At 37.9% G+C, this 22,004-nt stretch overlaps 1 protein-coding gene across 1 annotated transcript; it reads right to left on the bottom strand.

Moving 5' to 3' along the window:
* Positions 1-1,599: 1,599 nt before the first annotated feature.
* Positions 1,600-17,979, bottom strand: PSAT1 (phosphoserine aminotransferase 1). The gene is made up of 9 exons (XM_084504890.1): positions 17,861-17,979; positions 15,727-15,787; positions 14,505-14,574; positions 13,194-13,399; positions 11,410-11,582; positions 10,671-10,840; positions 6,739-6,867; positions 4,014-4,151; positions 1,600-3,384 (listed from the first exon to the last, which is right to left on the bottom strand). Exons 1-9 carry the CDS (start codon positions 17,918-17,920, stop codon positions 3,279-3,281), a joined length of 1,113 nt encoding a protein of 370 aa, XP_084361016.1. The 5' UTR covers positions 17,921-17,979; the 3' UTR covers positions 1,600-3,278.
* Positions 17,980-22,004: the final 4,025 nt, after the last annotated feature.

Genomic DNA, 22,004 nt, shown 5'->3' with positions numbered 1-22,004 from the left:
TTTCCAAGGTTAGCTGTTCCACCATCTTCCTAGGGACTGAGGTGAGGCTGACTGCTGCAGTTCCCTGGGTCCTCCTTGCCCTTTTTGAAGATAGGGGTGACATCTTATCACTTTCCTCCAGTCCTTGGGCACTACTCCCAGCTGTCATGACTGAGCAAAGATTGAGAGTGGCCTCACAACCACATTTGCCTGCTCCCTCAGTACTCATAGGTGCACCCCATCAGAGCCCACAGACTTGCAAATGTTGTTTGCTTAAGTATTCCCTGATTTGATCCTCTTCCTCTGGGGAAAGACACAAACACAAGTGACAGGAGTCCCCTGAAACAGGGCACCTTCCCAATACACAGTTCTTCTCGCCTGGGCTCAAACACTCCTCATTATGCAGGGCAGAAACAGGGAGAGTACAACCTCAGGAGCTTCCACTGCTCATTAGGCCCAGACTTTTGTATTACATACTGAAGAGAAGGCTAGCAATTCCTTTTGTGAAAGCACAAACAGAAGCTAGGAGATGTGACTTGATTCTGTGATAGACTGCTCACTAGCGGAGGAATTGAAAGGACTGTTCATGGAACATAATTCGTCTTACAACAGCTTCTCCACGTGCGCAAACTCAGATGAGACCAGTATTTTACTTTGTCAACACCTTTGAAAGCGTTGGGAATATTTATCACATCAGAAAGAGCCCCACTTCCAAACAGTGCAAATATTGACTTGACATAAGCATTGGAAGTGTTGACATAACAGAAACAGACCAAGGCTCTCAGCAGCCCTTTGCTGAACTCCTCTTGGTAATCTGATGAGGAGAACTAGGATTTCTCCATCTCCATCCAGCATGGCTCAATATCTTGATTATTCCCAGAGATTAGCTCTTTCAGGGACACAGCTTGACAACAATCTCTAAAGGGTAAAACTGTTGCATCAATGAGATTCAAACAAATCTCAAGCAACTAATCAATTCAGTATGTTCCAGTGTTCCTAACATTCCTGCATCCCTCTCACATGACATTCACTCAGTCATCACTCTGCTAATGTCCAATTCTAAGCTTCAATTTGGATTTTGCTTTTACACCTTTTTTTTGCCCTTCTTGGTAAAAGTAAAATTCTTTATTGACAACATGTTAGGCACAATTCAGAAGAAGCAAAGAGGTTCCCTGTTGGGTCCATGAACCAGTTGCATACAGCAGTTCAAGCTGCTTTGTCACCATAAGGGAAAGTGTGCCTGCTAAGAAGAATGGGAGGCTTTTGTAATATTGAGGCATTTACTAACTTTTGGAAGGAGGCATGAGCCACAGTTACTGTTGAAAACAAGTATACAAAATTTGTGAGGAAGCATAATTTCAATTAAAGAATTAAATAGCTCTAATATAGATCTTGAATTAAATCTTCATGAATGGCAAGGGAAAAAAAAAAGCATTCTCAAAGCTTTATCTCACAGTAATACTCTTCTTTTTCCCATGCTAGTTCTAAGAAAAAAAATCCAGAAAAAAAAAATGCAAGTAATTGAGGGAAATGTTGATACTGGAACCTAGAATTCTAACACATACTGTGCATAAAACTCTCATCTTCCTGAAGGTGTGACAAACAAAAGCTTCAGACACATTGGTACTTCACAGCATGCTGTGACAAGTTTTATTGTCTTGACCCAATTCATTTAATTGCTGTGAATTACATTAAATTGACAAAAAAAATCTCCTAACAGCAGTCATAAAATAATGACTTTTCAAATAGGAAAGTAATTCACCCCTTGTGCAGCTCCACTAACTTGTCACAAGGTTCCACAAGGAAAGAAGCAGTCCATCATTACCATTAAATTGTTACCACTGTACTGACATTAAAAAAAAACGACTTAATTCTTTATCAAAAAAGTTTGCAGTCTGAAACCAGTTGCAGTAATGCTAAACCTTGTGATACCAGCTTTATGTCAATTATAATAAGAAGCTAGTACCAATATACAATAATTGGCAACAAATTCACAGGTGAAGAAGGAAAAGTAATCCATGAAAGGTATTACAATAAAAGACCTTCTGAAGATCTTTGCATAACCCCAGTTTCTTCCTTACTCCAGAGTATCAAAGTCTGGAATAAGCCACAAGGACCAAGTGAGAAAATTGGACCGTGTAATGTAGTGTCAGGAACAGGTAGAGAAGCTGAGACTTTCACTTACAGTACTTGTGCAGAGCCCAACATACAAAAGGTGACAGAACTGATCAGTAAGGAGGCTAAGAAAACACTGGAGCAGTTACAGGGGAAAGATATTTAAGCACCAGCAGACAAGAAAGTTTGGTGCATTTTGGACTAGGAAGTTGGTGCAGATAAAGCCACATTGAGTGGAATGCAACAATCCAGTTTGGCACAAGATTAATATCTTAGAACATCAGGGTTTTGGTAGGAGCATCAAATATGTACACTCCACAGAATATAAAATTAATAACCAAAAAAAGTTCAAAATATAAAATGCATAGAGAAATAAGCAACGTCTCAGAAATTGTTTTAATTATAGATTCATGCATCTTAGCTTTCAACCAATAAATGGTAATACCAGAAGAAGCCCAGTGCTACAGACTTAACTAGTGTGTATTACACAGGACTATCATAATAGCACTTATTGCATGGGAGCAAAGGTCTGAAGGTAACGGCCTTAAGTTAGGAAAATAGGTATTAACTCCCAAAAACTACTAGTGGTATACCATTGAGATATATTTGATAAACCAACTAGATATCCTTAGACAACACTTAACATTAGTTCAACACTTACTGTGCAGTCATATAGTAAAATCATTTATAAAGCTATACTGAAAGCTTATGAGAAATCTTGCCTTCAGAAGTTCACTCAGAACAAGGTATCTTTGAAGAAGTCATTGTAACTAGAAACAAGTAATAGGTGAGTTTTTTCAAATTGTAGTGTGAATTCCTACTCCAGGTATATATATAATTAAAGAGTGGCTGATTTCAACTAAGTAGCACAGTGGTATATCTAAGGTCAGAATGAGATTCATAGCATCTTACAACGTTACTCATGGCTAACTACATGTTAAGAATATTGCTTTGCAAATTTTGGTTCCAATCTTGATCGGTCTGGGATCCCCACCTTTGGAGACAACCCAAAGCTGCCAAACCCTTGCAAGATTGGGCCTAAATCCCGTATTGTTAACTAAAATAGCTACTGAAACTAAAAGAAAATATAACTTGTGCGCTACAGCTGTGCAGAACCACAGTAATTTTCAAACCCTTTAACTTTCATTTCATAGATGTGCAGCATGGCTCTAACCCATGAGCATTTATGACTGATGCATCTCCATGAAGCTTCTCATGAATGTTGCAAGCTTCTGAACATCTTCCACAGTCACTGCATTATATAAAGAGGCACGGATTCCACCCACAGATCTGAATTGAAAAGCAGAGAAAAAAAATAGAAGGGTTTTGTATATTCCAAAAAAAAAAAAAATGTGAATAGCATTCACAGATACTTACGTTTATCCCTACCCCAACAGAATAGTATTCATTTTACATGACTGAGAGGCAACATTTAAACTCAACGCAAGCATGCAATCCACAGAAACTCAGTATTTATTAGCTACTTACAGTTCCAACACTGTAGATTTACAATATATATAAAAAAAAGAAATCTAACTTTTTAAATCCCACAAACACCAGCGTAGCATAGGAAAGAACTCTTGCAGCCCAGGGGATTAACCATGTAATGGAGGCTTTACACAATGACAGAATCTGATCAAGTGTCACCTTCTTAGGCACTTGAACAGAGACAAGACATATTAATCAAACTGGAGAAGAAGACAGAATTAAGTGAGCCCCATCACACCTAAGCCATAGTTGAATCACCAGCAGTTTCTGATTACAGTCTCCAGACCGCTATTCCCAGTGCTCTCAAGCCAATATGAGGTACAGCTTGTAAGCAGAAAGCTGGTAAGTCAATACACAATACCTCCTGCTTTATCACTGTAATAACATTTTATTCTGCATAGCAAAGGGATTTGTCTCAGTCTAGTACTTACCTATGTCCTTTCAGGGATAACATGTTAAGTTCCACAGCTTTCTCAAGGAACTTCTTTTCCAGGGCTTCATCACCCTTGATATTGCCAATGCGAAAGGGGACATTCATTCTGCTTCGGTTCTTCTTCTCCACTGGACATCTGGAGAAGTTGCAAAATGTAATGGTTAACTTGGTTTTTGCTGAATTTACATTTTCAGCTATACGTAACTTCAGAAAGCAAATATTTTTACCTGCTGAGCATCAAAGCCACCATTCCATAATGAAAGTGACTGTTAATTTCTGTGAAAGAAAGCAACCTGACTTTTTCAATCAAGTATAATTAGAGTAATAGTAAGTGGAAGTCTAATTAACCCTGACATACCTAAAATTGCCCCTAATGAACGTGCAGAAGGCCAGTGAATGGAACAAGCTAAGAAAAGTAAATAAACTAAAACTCGCAACCTCATTCGAGACAGTCTCAGTTGCATTCCCGAGGATAGCTGAGATTAGTTACAGTGAACTTTGACTAAAGCTCAAACATTTTCTTTTCTCCACCTTCAAAGACTGACAATTGAGCTTGACCAAGCTAAACAAGAGTAAAGCAAATACAAAAACGTAGTAAATTTCCATTAACATTAGGGACTTTTGTTAGTGGTTTCAGCCCCCACTCTACACCAGTCTTAAAGTATTATTAAGAATCAGGAACATATCTCAGGGAGAAAAGAGATGTCTAGAAAAAAAATAATCTTGAATTACATGCATGTCCACAACATCTAGGACAAGCATCACAGCTCTATTTCCTTAAAATTCCTGTTTGCCCAAACTAGAAAATTTAAGATCTATTGAAAGCATAATTTCTATTCAATTACTTTGTGAAAGCAAGAATAGGGCTCGGGTGGGAGGTTGGCAGGGAAGCATTTAAATATTTTTCCTTAGTGCTTCTGGTTACAAAGGAAACATGAAGCCTTCATATCTCCCCCCAAGGGTGTGATGTAAATTCTTGCAGGGATTTGTTAGGAATTAGTTTTTTTCCAAAAAACAGCATGTGAACTCTATTATTATTCTATTTCACAAAGGATGGTTGAGGGTTTTATTTGTTTGTGGCAGGAATCGTTTTTTGTTTGAGTTCTCCCCTATTTCCTTTCTACTGATATTTTCATGATGAAGAAATTGAACATAATATCTACATTTGCAAATTTTCTACTTCAGCCATAACCAGGAAAACACTCTTTGAAAAGGCCTATGCTTGTAAGTGCTCTCACATTTGAAGAACTGTAGCTATGCTATAGTAACTGGTTCTCCTTAAAGAAGCATTAGGCAATCCAACATAACTCAGTGCATGTTGTTAGTGCACAGACTTTAGAAAGCAACAAACTGCCTATGGCACACAGAGCTTCACAGAAGAAGTCTCCATCCAGCCAAAGGCTTGTGACACTGATTACCCAGTGAAGCATGCCCCGGATTAGGAGGTACGTTACAGCTGGGAAGGCAGCTTCAGATAAGACTGGATTTTTTTAATTGTATTGATGACTAAAACAACTTAAACTGCATTGCTTAGTAAGATGCATACAGATCAGTGAAGTTTGCTTTGTTTTCTCAATTGCCTGTTTACCATCCTATTTGCATTGCATTTCCCCACTCAGCTTTACAGAACCACTTGCCAAAAACAAGGATTTCTTATTTGCCATAAAATGTTTTCTCGAGGCTTGATTTGCCCATTGAGGTTTATGGAAAAGCCCTCAGGATTTCAATAGAGCAGGATCACAATCCTGATCATTACAATGCCAAAGGCAAAGCTGTTCTCATTAACTAAATGGATAAGCAGAACACATTGAATATTATAATGAAACTAGCTCCTTGCCGATTAAGGTTGCAGCCAATTCAGATTTAAAATCCAAATTTAATTTCCCTATCCAAACTTTGACTCTAAAATTAATCAGATCCCAAATCTTTTGACTTTATTCTGAAGGGAAAGGAAAACATTTTGTAGTCTCAGTCATCTACTAGTTTTTAAACTTGGTGCGCATTAAACTAATTATTCCCTATCACAACATCAGCTTTTAGCTACAGGTACTTTGGGTCCTGTAAGCAAAATATATACAACCATATGTAAAAATCAGAGGGTTAAATCTGCTTTGAAAAAACATCAGAAATATCTGAAACTAAAACATTCTTTATGTACAGATTATGTTTTGAATACAGCTAGGTTTGATCTTCCCCCTGCTATCTCAGGAATTGTTTCATAATTTAGCGCAATTAACAGATAAAGATGCTCTGATCGACAGAGAAAAAGCAAAGCTTTGACTATTGAAGAGATGGTAAGAAAGGATATGATGTGGAATTCCTCTGAGTAACTTTTTACAAGCCACATCTCTTTTTTTGGCCTATATTTCTTCAAAGAGATTCAGTAAGCATACTAAGTAGGAGGTGTTACAACCTGCTTTTAGTACAGGCTTCTCCTAGGCTCTCACATTTTGTAAGTGTTTCTCAACTTATCATCTGTGAAGATAACTGGAAATAATGTTCTATCAGACTGAAACTCATCCTTGGATAGTTATCAAGTGAATGCTCTGCACAAATAGTCCCTCTAGAATTTCATGATTCCTCTAAATTTCTTCATATTGAAGAAGTATTTACATTTCAGTTTCCATACTTTTAAAAGTATGCTGCATATAGACTCAAAGTTATTAATATGTTTGTACATATATTAATATGTACAAATGTTGAAAGCAAATACAGCAACTTACACATAGAATCCATTAGATTTGTCTATGATATCATAAATCATTCGTGATTTGATTAAACTAAGTTTATCCATGGCTGCAGCTCCACCATTATTCTTTATCCATTCCAGTACCAGCCCCATGATGTAGATACTGCAACGAAAGAAAAAGTTTTAGTTAGACTTAAAAACAAAACAAACAACAACAACCAAAAAAAACACGGCACTCTTTAACAGTCCACAAAATGTTTCAGCAGTATAATGTTATGTTTGATTTTAAGTTGCTTGTTAAGATGATTAACAACTCGGTCTGAAGTACATTCAAAAATATGACATTTCTAAGCAGAAATGCTTTATTTGGACCCAGATGAAGTATCCTGAAATTCAAATGCTACACAAATCTGTTGTACCAGACCTAACGCTTTGAACAACAGAAGTACAAGTCCTGCTGGTTTCCCTTAGCCCTGCAGAGCTCCCAAGGATATCCCAGACATTTTTCACGAACCACCAGTATATTTATCCCACAACTGCCTCTCAGTCTGGAGTTAGCACTAAAGTTGGTGGTATAAAGCCTGCAAAGCTGCTCCAGAAATGATGTAGGGGGTGAATCTCAAACGTATGTTCACTAATAATGCCAGAAATCTAATCACATTCACAAACATTAAGAATAAAACCTGTAATCCCATTTCTGTCTGAAAAGATCTTTTTCCTTCATGAACAGTGATGTTTGGTGAAACAAACAATGAATGTATTACATTTAATTATTCATTACCATTCAACTTTAAACAGAGACCTGGAAGCATACTGAAATCACATGTCTAGGGACCAAGTATTTCAATGTCAGTTACTCACTGCAACATAAAAAAAATCCCCAAGGCCTTTTGCCTTTGTGCTTTTGCTACAAAACTCAGCCTGTTCAAGTTCAGGCGTTTCCCACGACTACAACACTTTGCATAATGAACTGTTCACAAGTTTTTAAGGCACATTTCCAACAGGTTTGTTTTTATTAATCCCTTCATTACAGATTCCAAGGGAGTACTCGGAAAGTGTTACCCTACAAGTTTCCCTTAACATCAATCTAGCAGGAGGTTGGTTTTTTTTTTTTTTTTTTTTTTTTTTTTTGTTTGTTTTTTTAATTTCTCCAGGGATGCCAGTCACAAATCTTTGAAGACTTCAGAAAGACTTCAGAAGAAGTGAGGTTACAGACTGTGTGTTATAGATAGAAAGCACCTTACAGATTTGAGAGGACAATCCTGCCACATTTATGACAGCAGACTGCCAACAACTGCAGTGCGAAGGATTTAAGTGAAGTACAGCCTACACCCTTGACAACTATACAAGGCCACATTCATCTCTTGCTCTCATTTCCTCAAGTGAAACTTCTTAGACAAGTAAGGTTTTAAGAAGTCAGCCCTGGAGTCATCCACAAAAGCAATCCAGCCAGCTGAAACCTTTCATCTGTCTCCCATGTCAGTAAAAAATAATGGTTTTGGAGCAACTTTAAATGCAAAATAAACCCTTGTAGCTTGAAAATTAGATTTTTATAGCAAATTCATTGTTAATTTTAGCAAAGTAGATTAAGGTCAAAAAGTCAAGCTCTCTAACACCAAGAGGTTAAAGCCATTAGCATCACCTTAATTTAATTTAACACCCTGCTGAAGTAGCTTTTACAAATTCTTTTAGTATTTCCTGCCTGTTTGCCAGCAAACCATTAGAGAGTGCAAGGAAAAGAGGAGAGAAAAAAGTCAAGAAGCTTTGCCAGTTCCTTACAAAAACTGGAACAGGCATTTAGAACCAAGCCAAACAGACGTGCACCCTGCCAACAACTCAGTCTGTTACATTTTGGATTCTGGAGTACACTCCACTGTGGGTCTGTAGCACAGAGTGAAATCTGGCAAGGCAGTGATTAGAAAGAAAATTGTTAGAACAACCTTTATTTTCAGTTTCCTTGGTTTCCCACTATCCTATTAAAGTTCCTAACATACTGGGTTACAGCTAAAGCAGCAATTTCTTTTTAGACATTACTTACAGTGGTTAAAATAAAATTAAACTGCAGAATTTAATTTTTGTTTTGTTTTTCAAACCAGAGAAGCATCGGCGTTCCAGGGCTGAGATTAAGTAGAACTCTGTGGTGTTTTTTTTTTTTTTTTTTTTTTTTTTAAAATGAAAATAGCTTTGTACTTGGAAGACATGAATGGCTGGATTTAAAACCTGGCATGTGCAAGTACAGAGCGTCCAAAACAGTGTGTGTGACTTGGCAGTCAGGAAAATAATCAGTCATGAAATAGAGGCTTTATCAATCACTGTAAAAAGAAAAAAAAAGCATGCACACTGTCCATGTAACAAACCTACATGCAGGAAGACAAACATCTGGTAACACCAAGGTTAATTCCTCTCTTAAATATAAGCCTTAATGATATTGGGTGTATTCAGCCAGTAGGGCAGTCTCTGAATGGCTGCAAGAGCACCTCATTACAGCAATACTTTATAGTGTTCATGCTCCTTTGGAGAACTCCAGTTGTGCATCAAAGTCTGAAATGACTATATGGGCACAGAATTTACTGTTTTTTTTTTTTTTGATAAATTAAGATAACTGTGTCTATGCCTTTGCAATAATACACACCATAGTGCGAATCAGCAGATTCGGAAATACAGTAAGTACCACTTAAAATTCTACTGAATTTAAGTAAGTGAATTATTAAGGTTTATCCTACGTGCAGGTATCATTTCATTTCATGCTGACACAGTGCATTTGACATCTGCTGGACAACATTAGGCATCTTACCTTTGCAAATTCTGGCCTGTATGAGAAAGGTTCAAAGAGATGAGCTTAAATATCTCCAGTATGCAATTACATTGTCTCTAATCAACAGGAAATTCTATCTTTGACAGTAAAACCAATTATTTTTAAAATATTGCAAAAAAAAAAAAATCTGGGAAAAGGTGGTATTTGGTTTAAGATTTTATTCTTTTTTTCAAATAACTGTTTTAGCAGGCATTGCATTGGTATAAAAATACTCTAAAAAGCTCATTAAATTAAATAGTTTAGAACAGCCTTATTAAGAAGCAGTAGAAACCAATGGCTCAATGCCTAAACATTCCAGTAACGAAACATCATTTGACTAGCTATTGACTATCTGACTACCCTAATCTTTTAAAAAACCAAGCTGCAGTCTGTTTTGCTTCATGCATACATGAAATCATCAGGCACATGTCAATTTTGTGATCTTAACTGCTAGCAGTCAAGATAGCTTGACCCATTTTATTTCTGAATGCCAAGTCAAGAACTGGTGTGGTATCTGAAGAAATATGGAAAGTTTTAGCAGACAACAAGGTAAAGCAATGAGTAAAACACCTTTTTAAAAAAAACTTGTCTTCTCTAGTTTCATTTCAAAGTCCACTGTAGTGAGTGATGTATCTAGAGCAACAAATACTCAAAAAATATAAAATATTACATGATTGTGTTTTTAAAACATTAGAACCTTTAATAATAATAATGTCGTTTATTATTTTCTAGCTAAGAAAGTAGAGAAGGATATTGAGGTTCAAGTGCTGAGAGCAGTCTCTCAGGAAGAAATTAAATCTGTTATGAGCATTCAAGCAACAAGGTTAAAATGCTAAGTTATCTATTTGCAATGATAGAATCATCAGCACTGTACTCGACTAAAGGTGGATTCATTTAAGTCTGAGAACTAGATACTGAAACTTCTACAATGGAATTACGAGACATAATACTTACTTCTAAAAATATTATATTCCTTATGGCCAATTCCACAGGGCAACAAAGCCTACTACAATTAATTCAGATGTTTTCACAGGAATCATGTGAAACACTCCAACGTATCAGTTGCATGAAGGCAAGCAGTACCCACTTCTGAAACTTTTTTTTGACAAGCACAGCAGATGGCAGTGCAGTAGCTTTCTGAATAATGGATATTAAAAAGCAGGGTAAGTTACCTGTAGCATGGTGGAGTGTTATACAAAGAGCCATTCGCTGCTTGTGTTTTGTAATCCAGTACTACTGGGCATTCCTTCAGTGCAAATCCCAGCAAGTCCTCACGTACTATTACAACAGTAACTCCAGCACAGCCAACATTCTTCTGAGCCCCAGCAAAAATCACACCAAACTAACAGAAAGACGAAAAGAAGGAATTGAACTAATGAGATCACTAGGTGATCTTATAACTGAATAACATACTTTATACATATCTTTATACAAAAAGTGTACAACTTTATACAAAAGTGTACAACTTAACAATGGAACAGCTTGGAGAATGTGTCAAAAATGAGCAAGTCAGGGTCAAAGATAGGCTAGAAGTTCTAATTTCAAAACCCACTTACAGCTATAATTGTGATCTCATATGTCAGAACCATGTATCTTCATTCAACTGACAAAGACCACATTTAACAAGCTTTCCAATAATTTGCTAAATGTTTACTTCATGTTTACAAAATGTTACAAATGTTTAGTCAAGAATAATTTTCAAAGCAACCTGTCCTATTTCACCCTACTCCAAGCAAATTTACTGAAAAGAAGTTAAGAGATAGCAGTATTTTCAACCTATTAGGTATTTCAGAAGAGGGATTATATAACCCACCTATTCAAAGAGAAGCAGATCAGGGAAAAACAAATGAATTTATTAAGACTCTCCCCCTCCCATTATCCCCCTTTTTTTCCCCCCTCAAACTACAGTACCTTGGAAACATCCACAGGTCTTGACAGGAAATTTGATGACATATCACAAACCAAAACTGCACCTTTGACATCGGGTACAAAGTCAAACTCCACACCATGAACTGTTTCATTAGCACAGTAATAGACGTAAGATGCATCTGGATTGAGATTCCAAGTGCTTGGGTCTGGAATGTCTAAGCGAGACAAAATGAAAACCAAAGGTCACAAAAGACATGTAATTTTCCTGGCATGCTATTTTATTTTAACACTGGACTTTGCAGTGCAGACCTGGAATGAGTTTGCAGCATCAAGTAAAAATTATCTTATTAACACAAAGATACAGTGTACCTGCAAAGTAAATACACCCATACATTCCCAAAGGTTTGTAGTAAGCCATCATTAGGCTTGCAGGCACCCATCTGATTTTCAGTCCTTTCTCCTCAAGGAATTTTCATCAGGTTTGCAATCACAGATGAGAAACCACAGCCCTAGAGGTCTAAAATTGAATCTCAGATTCTGGATCTGAGAGTCCTCTACTTGCCTTTGGAACAACTGCAGCATTCAAATTCTCACTGGTAATGTTGTCTAAAACTGTTTCTATGCATCCCCAGAAGCATTTTCAGTCTGGTCCAAGCTGAACATATGGTTACCTAACTCCTATTTAAGCCCTGAAAGGGATTTATAAAACGAAGATTTGAATCTGTCAACAAGCAATTTACAGGCATGCCCTGACAGCACAGCACAGGTTTTGCATAAAACAAATGGTTGTTCCTCCCTTCTCCACACCTCCAAAACATTAGAAGAAATGCTGCTATTGCCTCTGCTATTATTTACTCTCCCCTTACTTATAGCTGCCAAATGGTCAATACAACCACCAGTAATGGGAAGCTGTAGGTGCAACGAGTTCCTGTGCCTCCGATGATACAAGCTCATCTTCCTGGTTAATACAATAAATTGCAATTTGGGCACTAACTCATTTGGAAGATATTCTTTGCCTTTCCAGTTGCCACTCTTCCCAGTTCAAATGCTATAACCTGGACCATAAGGAAGAAAAATGAGTACAAACTAGCAGAAGTAGAAACCAGAACTCAAGTATCCCTGCTCCAAGAATTATTTATTTATAACCAGTCACTACTTAGAGTATACATATAAAGTGTCCTTGAAACAGGTTTTCTCACAAAAATACCCCAACACCTCAGTTACAGTTAACCTTTCTCTTTCTCCTAAACAGTGGTCTTTCAAATTATGTTGTGTCCAGTAACAAGCTTCAAGAGAAGGAGTTGGATATGCATCTCCTGTTCCAGAGCCAACCATCTGTTATGACATACGATCAGGAGATGAGTTTTGCAAACTCTTGGAAAACTGTAACTGAACGTGTATCACCCATCTCCAGGGCCAACAAGCTAAAGAACCCCGACATGCTTCTAAATTTCAGAGTAATCTCATTATCAAATGTATCTGAAACTGAACAACATAAACAATATCTTTGCAAATAGCTTAAATACTGAGTTAAAACATAACTAAAAAAAGCTCATGTAATTTCCTTATCAATACATATTTCCTTCTTACCACTCACGTTCTGGGTTCTGCTCAACTTAGCTTCAAAATTCTTCTCTCCTGGAGACCATTAAGCTATCTAACAGGTCTTCCAGTCATGAACATGTGGCAGACAGTTTTTTCTGAGTGTTGTTCAGTCAACTGTTTAACTTGTTAACATTCAATAACTCCATAGCTGAGACAGGCCAGTTTTTAGATCAATTCAGAAAGGTAAGCATTCACGTGGATGGATATAATCATCAACTTACTTATGTAGGTTGATAGCTTCGGATGAACAATATTCACTTTGGCATACTTCTCTGCTTCCTTAGCTGCTTTTGCTGACCAAGCTCCAGTAACCACATAATCCGCATGTCTTCCCTCCTTTAAGCCAATAAGGTTAAGTGGGACTGCACTGAACTGACCAGATCCACCTCCTTGGAGGAAAATAACTTTGTAGTTTTCTGGTATATTTCTGCATGCAAGAAACATAACATTTATTTTATTTCCCAAAGACAAAGGATGCATACTCCTTGCTACTATACATCTGACTATCCATACAGAGGAAAAATACTGCCATCTGACTGTAACAATACAGAAGAAGAATTCAGAAGACACCTTTTGGAGAGGTTAATCTAAATGCTGTTAACTTCCCTCTGCACTGACATTGACTATTAACTCAAGGAACAGTGCTATATATTGAAGAGATAAGTTTTCTAGAAACAAGCAAGCTTTGTCTCAGACAGCTACAAATAAATAGTTGTGTAGCTCTTCTATCATAGTACACACAAACTTGAACATCATTCCAGCAGAATTAGCTCAGTTGAAATACTGTCTGTTGCTAGCTTTCTGAATTCTGAGCTAGTTTCACACCAAAGTTCTTGAAGCAGAATTCAGCTTTGAGAGCCTTAAAATTTTGCAAGTGCAACTGCATAGTAAGTTATACATGCGGAGCAAGTACCACGAGGAGCGATTTATACCATTACAAAAATTAGTTGTTCAAATTACTTATGAAAGCTCTGCTGTCAATAATCATAGTTTTGACCAAGAGTCAAGCCTTCATATAAAAGAGCCATGATTTTAAACTACTATGAGAACTATACATTAATTCTGATGCATTAATTTTAATACATGATATAAATACTTATATTTTAAAGTTTTTTAAATGTGTCACATTACACATACGAAAACGGCCCCATACCAGTCATCCTAAAACACATCCATACATGTTAATACAATCAGTTAAGTAATGAGTGCATAGAACACTTCTATACAATCAGAACAGTTTTCTGCTATTTCCAATTACTTCTTAAGAAAGTTGCTGCACTACATGAATTCCATGAAGAAACAAATTAAGTTACTGAGTCAGCTTATAGCAGTCATGTGAAAAGGATCTTAACCTAATAAAAACCCTTTGCTACAGTCAAATAAATCAGCATCAGACAAAGGAAGACCAACGTCCTCTCCAATATTAGATGTAGTATCTAAACATAAAAAGTGCTTTCAAGGACAGTTCTCTACATGTTATAGTTGCACTAATAATAACCAAACTAAAAATAAAAAGGAAATAATTCACTTACAGCAATTCACGCAAGAGATTTTCAGCTGTATTTAAAATTTTTGTGAAATCTGCAGTTCGATGGCTCATTTCTTTGGTGGGAAAAAAAAAAAAAAAAAAGAGCGTGAAACAAAATGCTAATAAATGAATGCAATTTTAAAAGTTGTGTTAAGCTTTAAAGATTTTACACTCTCAGACCCCAAATACCCAAAGGCTCCCATTTCCAGGTCCAACTCCTAGTTCTGTTGAGCCTTCCTAAATACCCAGCCTTACAGCTCCTGTCTTGTCCAGATCCATGCAAATACAGTCAATCCACATTTGTCACTCACATGACCCTACTACCCCCAGGAACAAACAAGGGGTGTATCTAAGTGAAGAAAAATATTCCCTAGAAAGGTGCAAGTTTCCTTACTCTAAAAATGTTCTTTGTTATTACTTTACTCTGTACTTGCTTCAGCAGCACAGGGGGAATGTTTTGTTCTTTTACTTTAAAACAGCTTCATTATGCAGTAATCCTAATTAGAAGTTAAGACTACTGAATATTAATTTATTTTATTAAACCATAGTCTTTCTTCCCTTTGAAAGAGTGAACAATTTAAACATGAATCCCCATGCTGCAGAGACTGCTGCATGTTCTACTTTTAGCAACAAAACAGTTTCACAGGGCTAGTAAAATGCTGGGCATGTTTGTGCATATTTTTTTCCGCAACTGGGGATGAAAAATGAGTCAGTTATGTAAATTGCATATAATACAACTCCTCCTTATGGTAGGACTGCATTGACTTACTAATGGGAAGGATGCTTAACATCAAATACATCTGAAGTGTTGCCACACAGTATGCAAAATACTGTACCTAGATACATATAAACATATGCATATAAGTGTGTAGTATGTGTAGACCCATGTAAACAAATTTCATGTTATTTCATGTAAACAAAAAACCAAGCAACTCCCTAAAGATCCAAAAGCACTAATGTTTTACTTATGATTAGTTACTTTTGTCTCTATTCCTTTGTATTGGATTACTAAACAGCTGTCTGTGTATCATTTTATGATACTCTGGATGAATGGTAAGCAAAGAAAAGAGCAGTCTGAAATATTCTCTGGATATATGTTACCAGAAATAAGGTGTTGCAAAATAAAAAGAGGTATTCAGCAGAAATATCGAGATCAAAAGCTATTATTGAGAAGTTTAGTTAAGCATCTACACTTTGAAAGACATACAGAATTTTTAAAGTCTTACCAAGAACACTAATGCCAAGGCCTTTGTAGTCCACCAGTTCTTTCTGTGCTGCCAGCAGTACCTAACAAAACAAATAAACAAAAAAATCCACGAATAAATTAAGGGAATTATCCACTATCTGAAATCTTTGATGCATCATACGCATACCAACTGCTCCATAATGTAATAACCTGACACTTCTCAAGTTAAATTAACAGAATAGATATAATTTAATTGCATCTAGTATCTGAAAGCTTGTCTAAAAAAAAATAAATAATAATAATAATAATAATAATTTAAACCTATGCTTTTTGTGGAAACTCTGCATTTCAAGTTGTTATTTCAATAACTGCTTTTCCAGATTACTTCAGAATGACTTTTAAGAGTTGGATCGAACTCCCTATCTCTTACAGAAGGCTTAATATTTGCACATGTGCTTTTACTACTCAAGGATCTTATTTTTCTCCCATGTTATTTCACTTGACTGGTACAAATAGGCAAAGTGAGGTATTAAGGAAAACGTCTAATGAGAGCATGAGGATGCCTCATGCTGACACAATAGTACGAGGCCTGGTTTCATAGAATGAAGTCCCTCACTGTCTGAAGATGTCTTCTCTGTTACTGGAAGAAAAGAATGAAACATAGTTCTGGGTTAACTAAAATAGACAGGTTGTGCCTAGGAGCCTTGGCAAGACGATCTGTTTCTTCAGCCTTTCATGTTTCTTTCTTCCCCTGCAGCTCTCACACATCAACCAAGCAGAATTAGATTCTACCCATCAGTTTTGTTTCTTCTGATTTCAGTGAATGCCTCTATTAGAAACAGAACTTTCTTAGCCCCTACTAAAAGGAGTAGAAGATGGAGTCCAGTGGAAAAGCCTCCAAAACAAAGGCTGTACGCATGCATCGTATGATCTGCCAAGAAACCACATGCTTTGCGTAGTTGCAGAAGCAAGCAAGCTACCTTGCTGACAGGGTCTGTGTGGGACTTGTCAACTGTAACAGCTGGTTGACAGTAGCTCAACCATGAACAGCTGTGCTGCTTTTTTTTAATCTTTGAGACCATGAAATTTTAACAAGTGCATTTCATGCGCAAACACATTCATGGCAAAACAAAAAAAAAAAAAGGAGGGGGGAGGAAAAAGTCAAAAGGAACATGCAGACTGTTAGAGAGGTCTTTTTAACAGCTCGATAAAATCAAATTCTATTAGTAACATCATCTGACAACCTGCACATGCCTTACAATAGCTACTTATGTCTTGTAATATCCATGAAGAGCTCTGTCCACCTTCTTGCTTCAATGAGTCTGAGCATCTCATACGCAGCATCATCTCAGAGCCAAACAAAGTGAAACAGCCAAGGTTCAAGGCTACTGCATTTTCACAAGGGCCAGAGAGACTAATAACATGGAGTTCAGCTGTTTTAGTCCTCCAACAGTAAAAGCAGCTCTCGGGATTCTCTGGGAGAGGCTGATGGTGCAGCACCGAGGGAGAGCTCATTTCTGCTCAGCAATGCAGAGCAACAAGTGTCTTTGTAGCACGACCCGTAAGGGACGCTTATGAGGGAGAAGCAGGGGGAAAAAAAAAAAAAAAAAAAAAAAAAAAGCCCCTTTACAGAAATCACTAAGAAATGAAGAAGAAAGGAGCAGCAAGTGTCCCACGGCTCCTACGCTGACAGTCAGACGCACAACCCGCACGGGCACTCAGCACAAACCGCCCCCTCCCCGCATGCAGCTGGATAGCCCATGGTGCTGATGCAACACCCCGGGGAGATGAGGCTAGGCTGCGCTCTGGTATTATCGCTTTCGCAGACGAAGACAAGACACGGAGCGGCTACGTGAGTTATCAGCCAGCGGGCACCTCACGCGAGGCGTCCCCAAAACTGATAGAGCTTGTGATAAAGGAACGTGGCGTGATGGGACTGAGAGGAAAAAGGAAAAAAAAAAAAAAAAAAAAAAAAAAAAGGAAGAAAAAAAGGGAGAAGAAGGAGAAAAAGGGAAGGGGAAGGAAAAAGGGGGAAAAGTGGAAAAAAAAAAAAAAAAAGGATAGAAAGGGGAAAAGAAAAAAAAAAAAAGGTGAAAAGCGGCGTTCAGGCAACGCCACCTGCCCCGCCACCGCGGCTGCCCCGTCCCGTCCCGTCCCGTCCCGTCCCCACTCACGGATCGCGGCAGCTTGGCCGGCCCGGCCCCGAAGTTGGCCACCTGCCGCCCGCCCTCCATGCTGCCGATGGCGCCGCCGCCCGCCGCCGTCCCGCCCGCTATAAGCGCCCCGCCGCCGCGCCGCCGGCCGGCTCCCCGCCCGCACGCCCCGGGGGCGGGGCTGCCGCCGGCAGCGCGCCGCCGATTGGCCGCTCGCGGCAGCGCCCCGGCCGCCTATTGGCTGCGGCGCAGGGAGGCGGTGGCGGCGCCGTGATCGGCCCCGCGCACGCCCCCGCGCACGCCCCCGGCGGGGCGCTGGGGTGAATTTAGGGGTTTACGGAGCTGGGACCACGAAAAGTGGGGCGGGCTTACGAATTGCTGCCTGAGCGGGTCGTCGAGCTAAAGGATTGTCACCAAATGCACCTGGTTTTGCTGAAGAGATGCTGACAGGCAGCTGCTTTAGAGCAAAGATACATCCGTTACTGTAGTGAAGCTAAAATAAGGAAAAACCATCAAATTTTAAGAAAAAAAAAAAAAAAACACAAAATCATGAAATTCACATTCAGGAACCAGCGCCCTCCGTAGTTCTAAAGAACCGCCCCACGCGGTTCTCAGGGGCATTGAAGACTTGACACATTCTTTGCAAAACATCAAGGTACTCCAAAAGTACAGTTTAGGCCACAACACCCAGGACAAGTAAATTACTTCTAATTATGCAAATTAGTCTAACTAAATAGACCCCTCCGGGGAAACGCTCAGTACCAAGACACATGAGGCTATAATAGAATTGTTTTTGCTGGAGTCTCACAGAAGCTGGCTGCAGAGACGTGTGCGCTTTGTATGCGCTGTTCCTGTGGCTAAGAGCAGAGTACCTGCGTCTGCCTGCAGCCTGCTTTGAACTCCAACTCACTGTGTAAAAAGGTGTCCTCGCTACAAAGGGATGACAAGCACTCAGAAGTAGCTCAGGGTGGTGGCTCAGGTGGCTCGAGAAGCTGGGCCCCTACTAGGCAAAGTGCTTTGATGTCCAAGCAGGATCAATTTTGAGTATTACCTGTGTGGCATAAACCAAAAAGGCAACTTAAAACTTTGGAACTGAATGTCTTCCAAGCCTCTGGCACAAATTGCTAGAAAACAAAAACCAAAACGAGGCAAGCTGATGCAGGTATCAGCTCAAAGCATTAAACAGCAGGGGATGAAGTAGCAGACATTGTCGTTTTTCTCTCAAGGACAGAGGGGGTCCCATCTTGACCAACAAGGTCAAAGTAGCAGATCCTACGAGATCAGAAGACAACTTTGCTGGAAGGCTTGCCACCCGGAGCTTTACAAAATCTATTTTTGTGTACTGACAAGACATAAATAAAATTGATACAGATGAATAAACTTTACAGTTACCTGAACACAGAGAAGTCCATTTTATATACATGCAAGGGATTACTATGCTTTTGCAGCTGGAAACAATGGAGAGGAACAGTAAAGGTGATATCAGAGTTTGGTTTCTGTTGAATTGAAAGTTCTCCTAATTTAAAATTTTGCTACTTATTACCTCAAAGTTCATACACTCATGTCAATTTACATAGCCATCCCATATAAAATACAAGCTTCCAAAGCCACAGCTTTCAGGAACAATTTAGGCTTCCACCATTTGACAGAGAACTTGACCCTGACACAGATCCCTGCAGATGGATCTGAATTTGTATAATTAACAAACCTGAAGACATTGAGTGCTATATTAACTATAAGGCATAACTGGAAAAATAAAACAGAAGTCAGAGAACGAGCACTGGAGCTCCAAAGTTTTCAGTGAACTTCTGTTGAGTTCATCATCACTTTGTGTCACGCTGTATAGAAAAACCTTCATTGAGTACTGCTGGAAAAGAATTAGCTCACTCAAGGAGACCAAGAACACACAAGTTCTGTCTGGTACAATGATGGACAAACTGACGTCATTACTGAAAGACAAATAAGCTGACTACACAGCAACTTGGCATCTACTTTAGGAGGCAGCTGGGATGTCTGGTCCAGCAAACGAGTGAGAAAGGCAAATTTTGATGAGACTAAAAAGATGCAGGTAGTTCAGAAAGGTGTTGTTTTGTTTTTCAGAGATCTAGCTCCAAATACTGCAAATATGAAATGTGAAAAAAAAAAAAAAAAAAAAAAAAAAAAAAAAAAAAAAAGCAAGCATTCCTGGGAAGCCCAAGTAAGGAGAGAAAAAAGCTAGTTTTATAAGTAAACAGCAATGTGTTCTCTAGCAAATAGCTTGGCTATTGATTCTAGGCTTTTATGTCAAACGAACACAGACAAATACGTAAAACATTAACTAATAGCAAGAGGTTGAAACAGTCTATAGCCAAACTCAGTGGCAAGATGGTTTCATAATCACTTAAAATGCATATGCACAAAAATATTTTAAGAATATTACTTTTCATTAAAATACTTAAATATATTTTTACATATTTTTTTTGAAAACTAAATCACCTTGAAACTTTTGAAGTATTCAAAAAAATAGTGCCTTAAAATAGTGCTTCTCCCTCAAGGCAACTGACATCCGTTATCTCTACTGACTGCAGATCCAGTGTTTTGATTGTGTATAAAGTACCCACTCCAGATTCTCACAGTAAGCCACACGACAGTTCTTCTGACAACATGAAGAACCCTTCATGTTTTTGCTTGAAAATAATAATTAATGTTTAAGTATTAATCCAATTGCAGAAATAAAGATGAAGCTATATAAACTACTCAGTCAATTTTGCTTCAAATGACGACTTTTGACATAATTTATACTTTAAAAGCAAATAAATTATTTAACAGACAGAATTTATGCCACCTGTTTTTAGGCATACAATACATAAACTGTTTTAAGTTCCTGACAATCTTTAAGAGATAAGTAACAGACAGTTTCCAATCCCACACATCTGAACACTTGACATTTTAATGGTTATCCACCATTTCAGAGATCAGTTTTTGTTTTAAAAAAGGAATGCATAGCTTTTCACTGCTGAAAAAACTTCAATCAATGAATCAATCAAATCAAAATTATAAGCAATGAACCATGACTCAAGTATAGACCTCAAATGTTTGGGAGAATGTCTAAAAATGCATAGATTAACATATTACTCTGCTATTATTCTGAAGTGACAAAGTCTATATAAATAATGTACTTCCATTATGCAATTACTTGTGCAATATTGCAATAGCCAAGGTGATCTCATGCTACTTGCTCAGCAGAAATCCATTTGCAGATTCATGAGTTTTTTCACAATTTTCAAGCAGCTATAGACTGGAATTTCTACAGATCTTGTATTACAGAATTCTCACTTCTGATGACAGAGTTAAAAAAAAAAAAAAAAATAAAGTTAATGGTAATTCCACCACCCCTGCACCCTAGCTCAGCCTAAACCATCTTGCCTAATTCATACATGTGAAATCAATCTTCCCTTGCTCTATCCTCCTGTGTCCTCCTCTAATTCTCCAGATGGAATACATAATGCCAAAAAAAAAAAATCAAAATAAGTTAAAAGGTTATGATCACTGAAAAATTTCAGCTACCACTGTAAAATATGAAATTAAAGTATTACAACTTGATCTACTTTTCAGAATGGAAGCTTCTCAGGATCACTTGGCAACATAGACTCATACAATCATTTACGTTGGAAAAGACCTGTAAGATCATCTAGTCCAACTCTTACGAGTTTTGAACCTTTAAACTTAAAGACAAACACTGTATATCAGATTCTACTATCCCATCTCTCAGAGCTAGCTACAGTAATTTAAGAAGTTCTTTTGAATTGGGACTGACACGCATGTGAAAATGTCACAGAAATAAATTATTGAAAGCAAAGTTGACTGGTTTGTTTGAAAAAATCATTCCTAATGCTCAACTAAATGACCTAGGTGCAAACCCTAAACTAAAAGGTAATTTTTCCAAATGAAAACCTTTACCTTGCCCCAGAGCTTAAAAAACATTCCAATAATTTGTTTAAACATTTAATATCTTCATCTTTGCAACCCTTTCAAATAAGTGGACTTCATAGTACTTCCACTTCTCTATATGAAGAAAAAAAAAAGACAAAGCACTATTAAAACCACCGAAGGAAACTAATAATTATAGAACATAATTACTATATTAGTCTCTTGACCTATTGCCTTGTCATGGCACTTAGTTAAG

Source organism: Aythya ferina, assembly GCF_964211825.1.
Source record: "Aythya ferina genome assembly, chromosome: Z".
Taxonomy (NCBI): Eukaryota; Metazoa; Chordata; class Aves; order Anseriformes; family Anatidae; genus Aythya; species Aythya ferina.
Note: the sequence above shows the minus strand (reverse complement) of the source record. Positions and strands in the feature narration are given on the sequence as shown.

Excerpts from the sequence above, each read along its gene's own strand:
- PSAT1 (XM_084504890.1), bottom strand. The coding sequence starts at position 17,920 with ATGGAGGGCGGGCGGCAGGTGGCCAACTTCGGGGCCGGGCCGGCCAAG. Across the intron at positions 6,868-10,670 it reads AACACTCCACCATGCTACAG|TATCTACATCATGGGGCTGG; the intron begins GTAACTTACCCT and ends CTTTCGTTGCAG. Across the intron at positions 4,152-6,738 it reads AAATCTAATGGATTCTATGT|ATGTCCAGTGGAGAAGAAGA; the intron begins GTAAGTTGCTGT and ends CAACTTCTCCAG.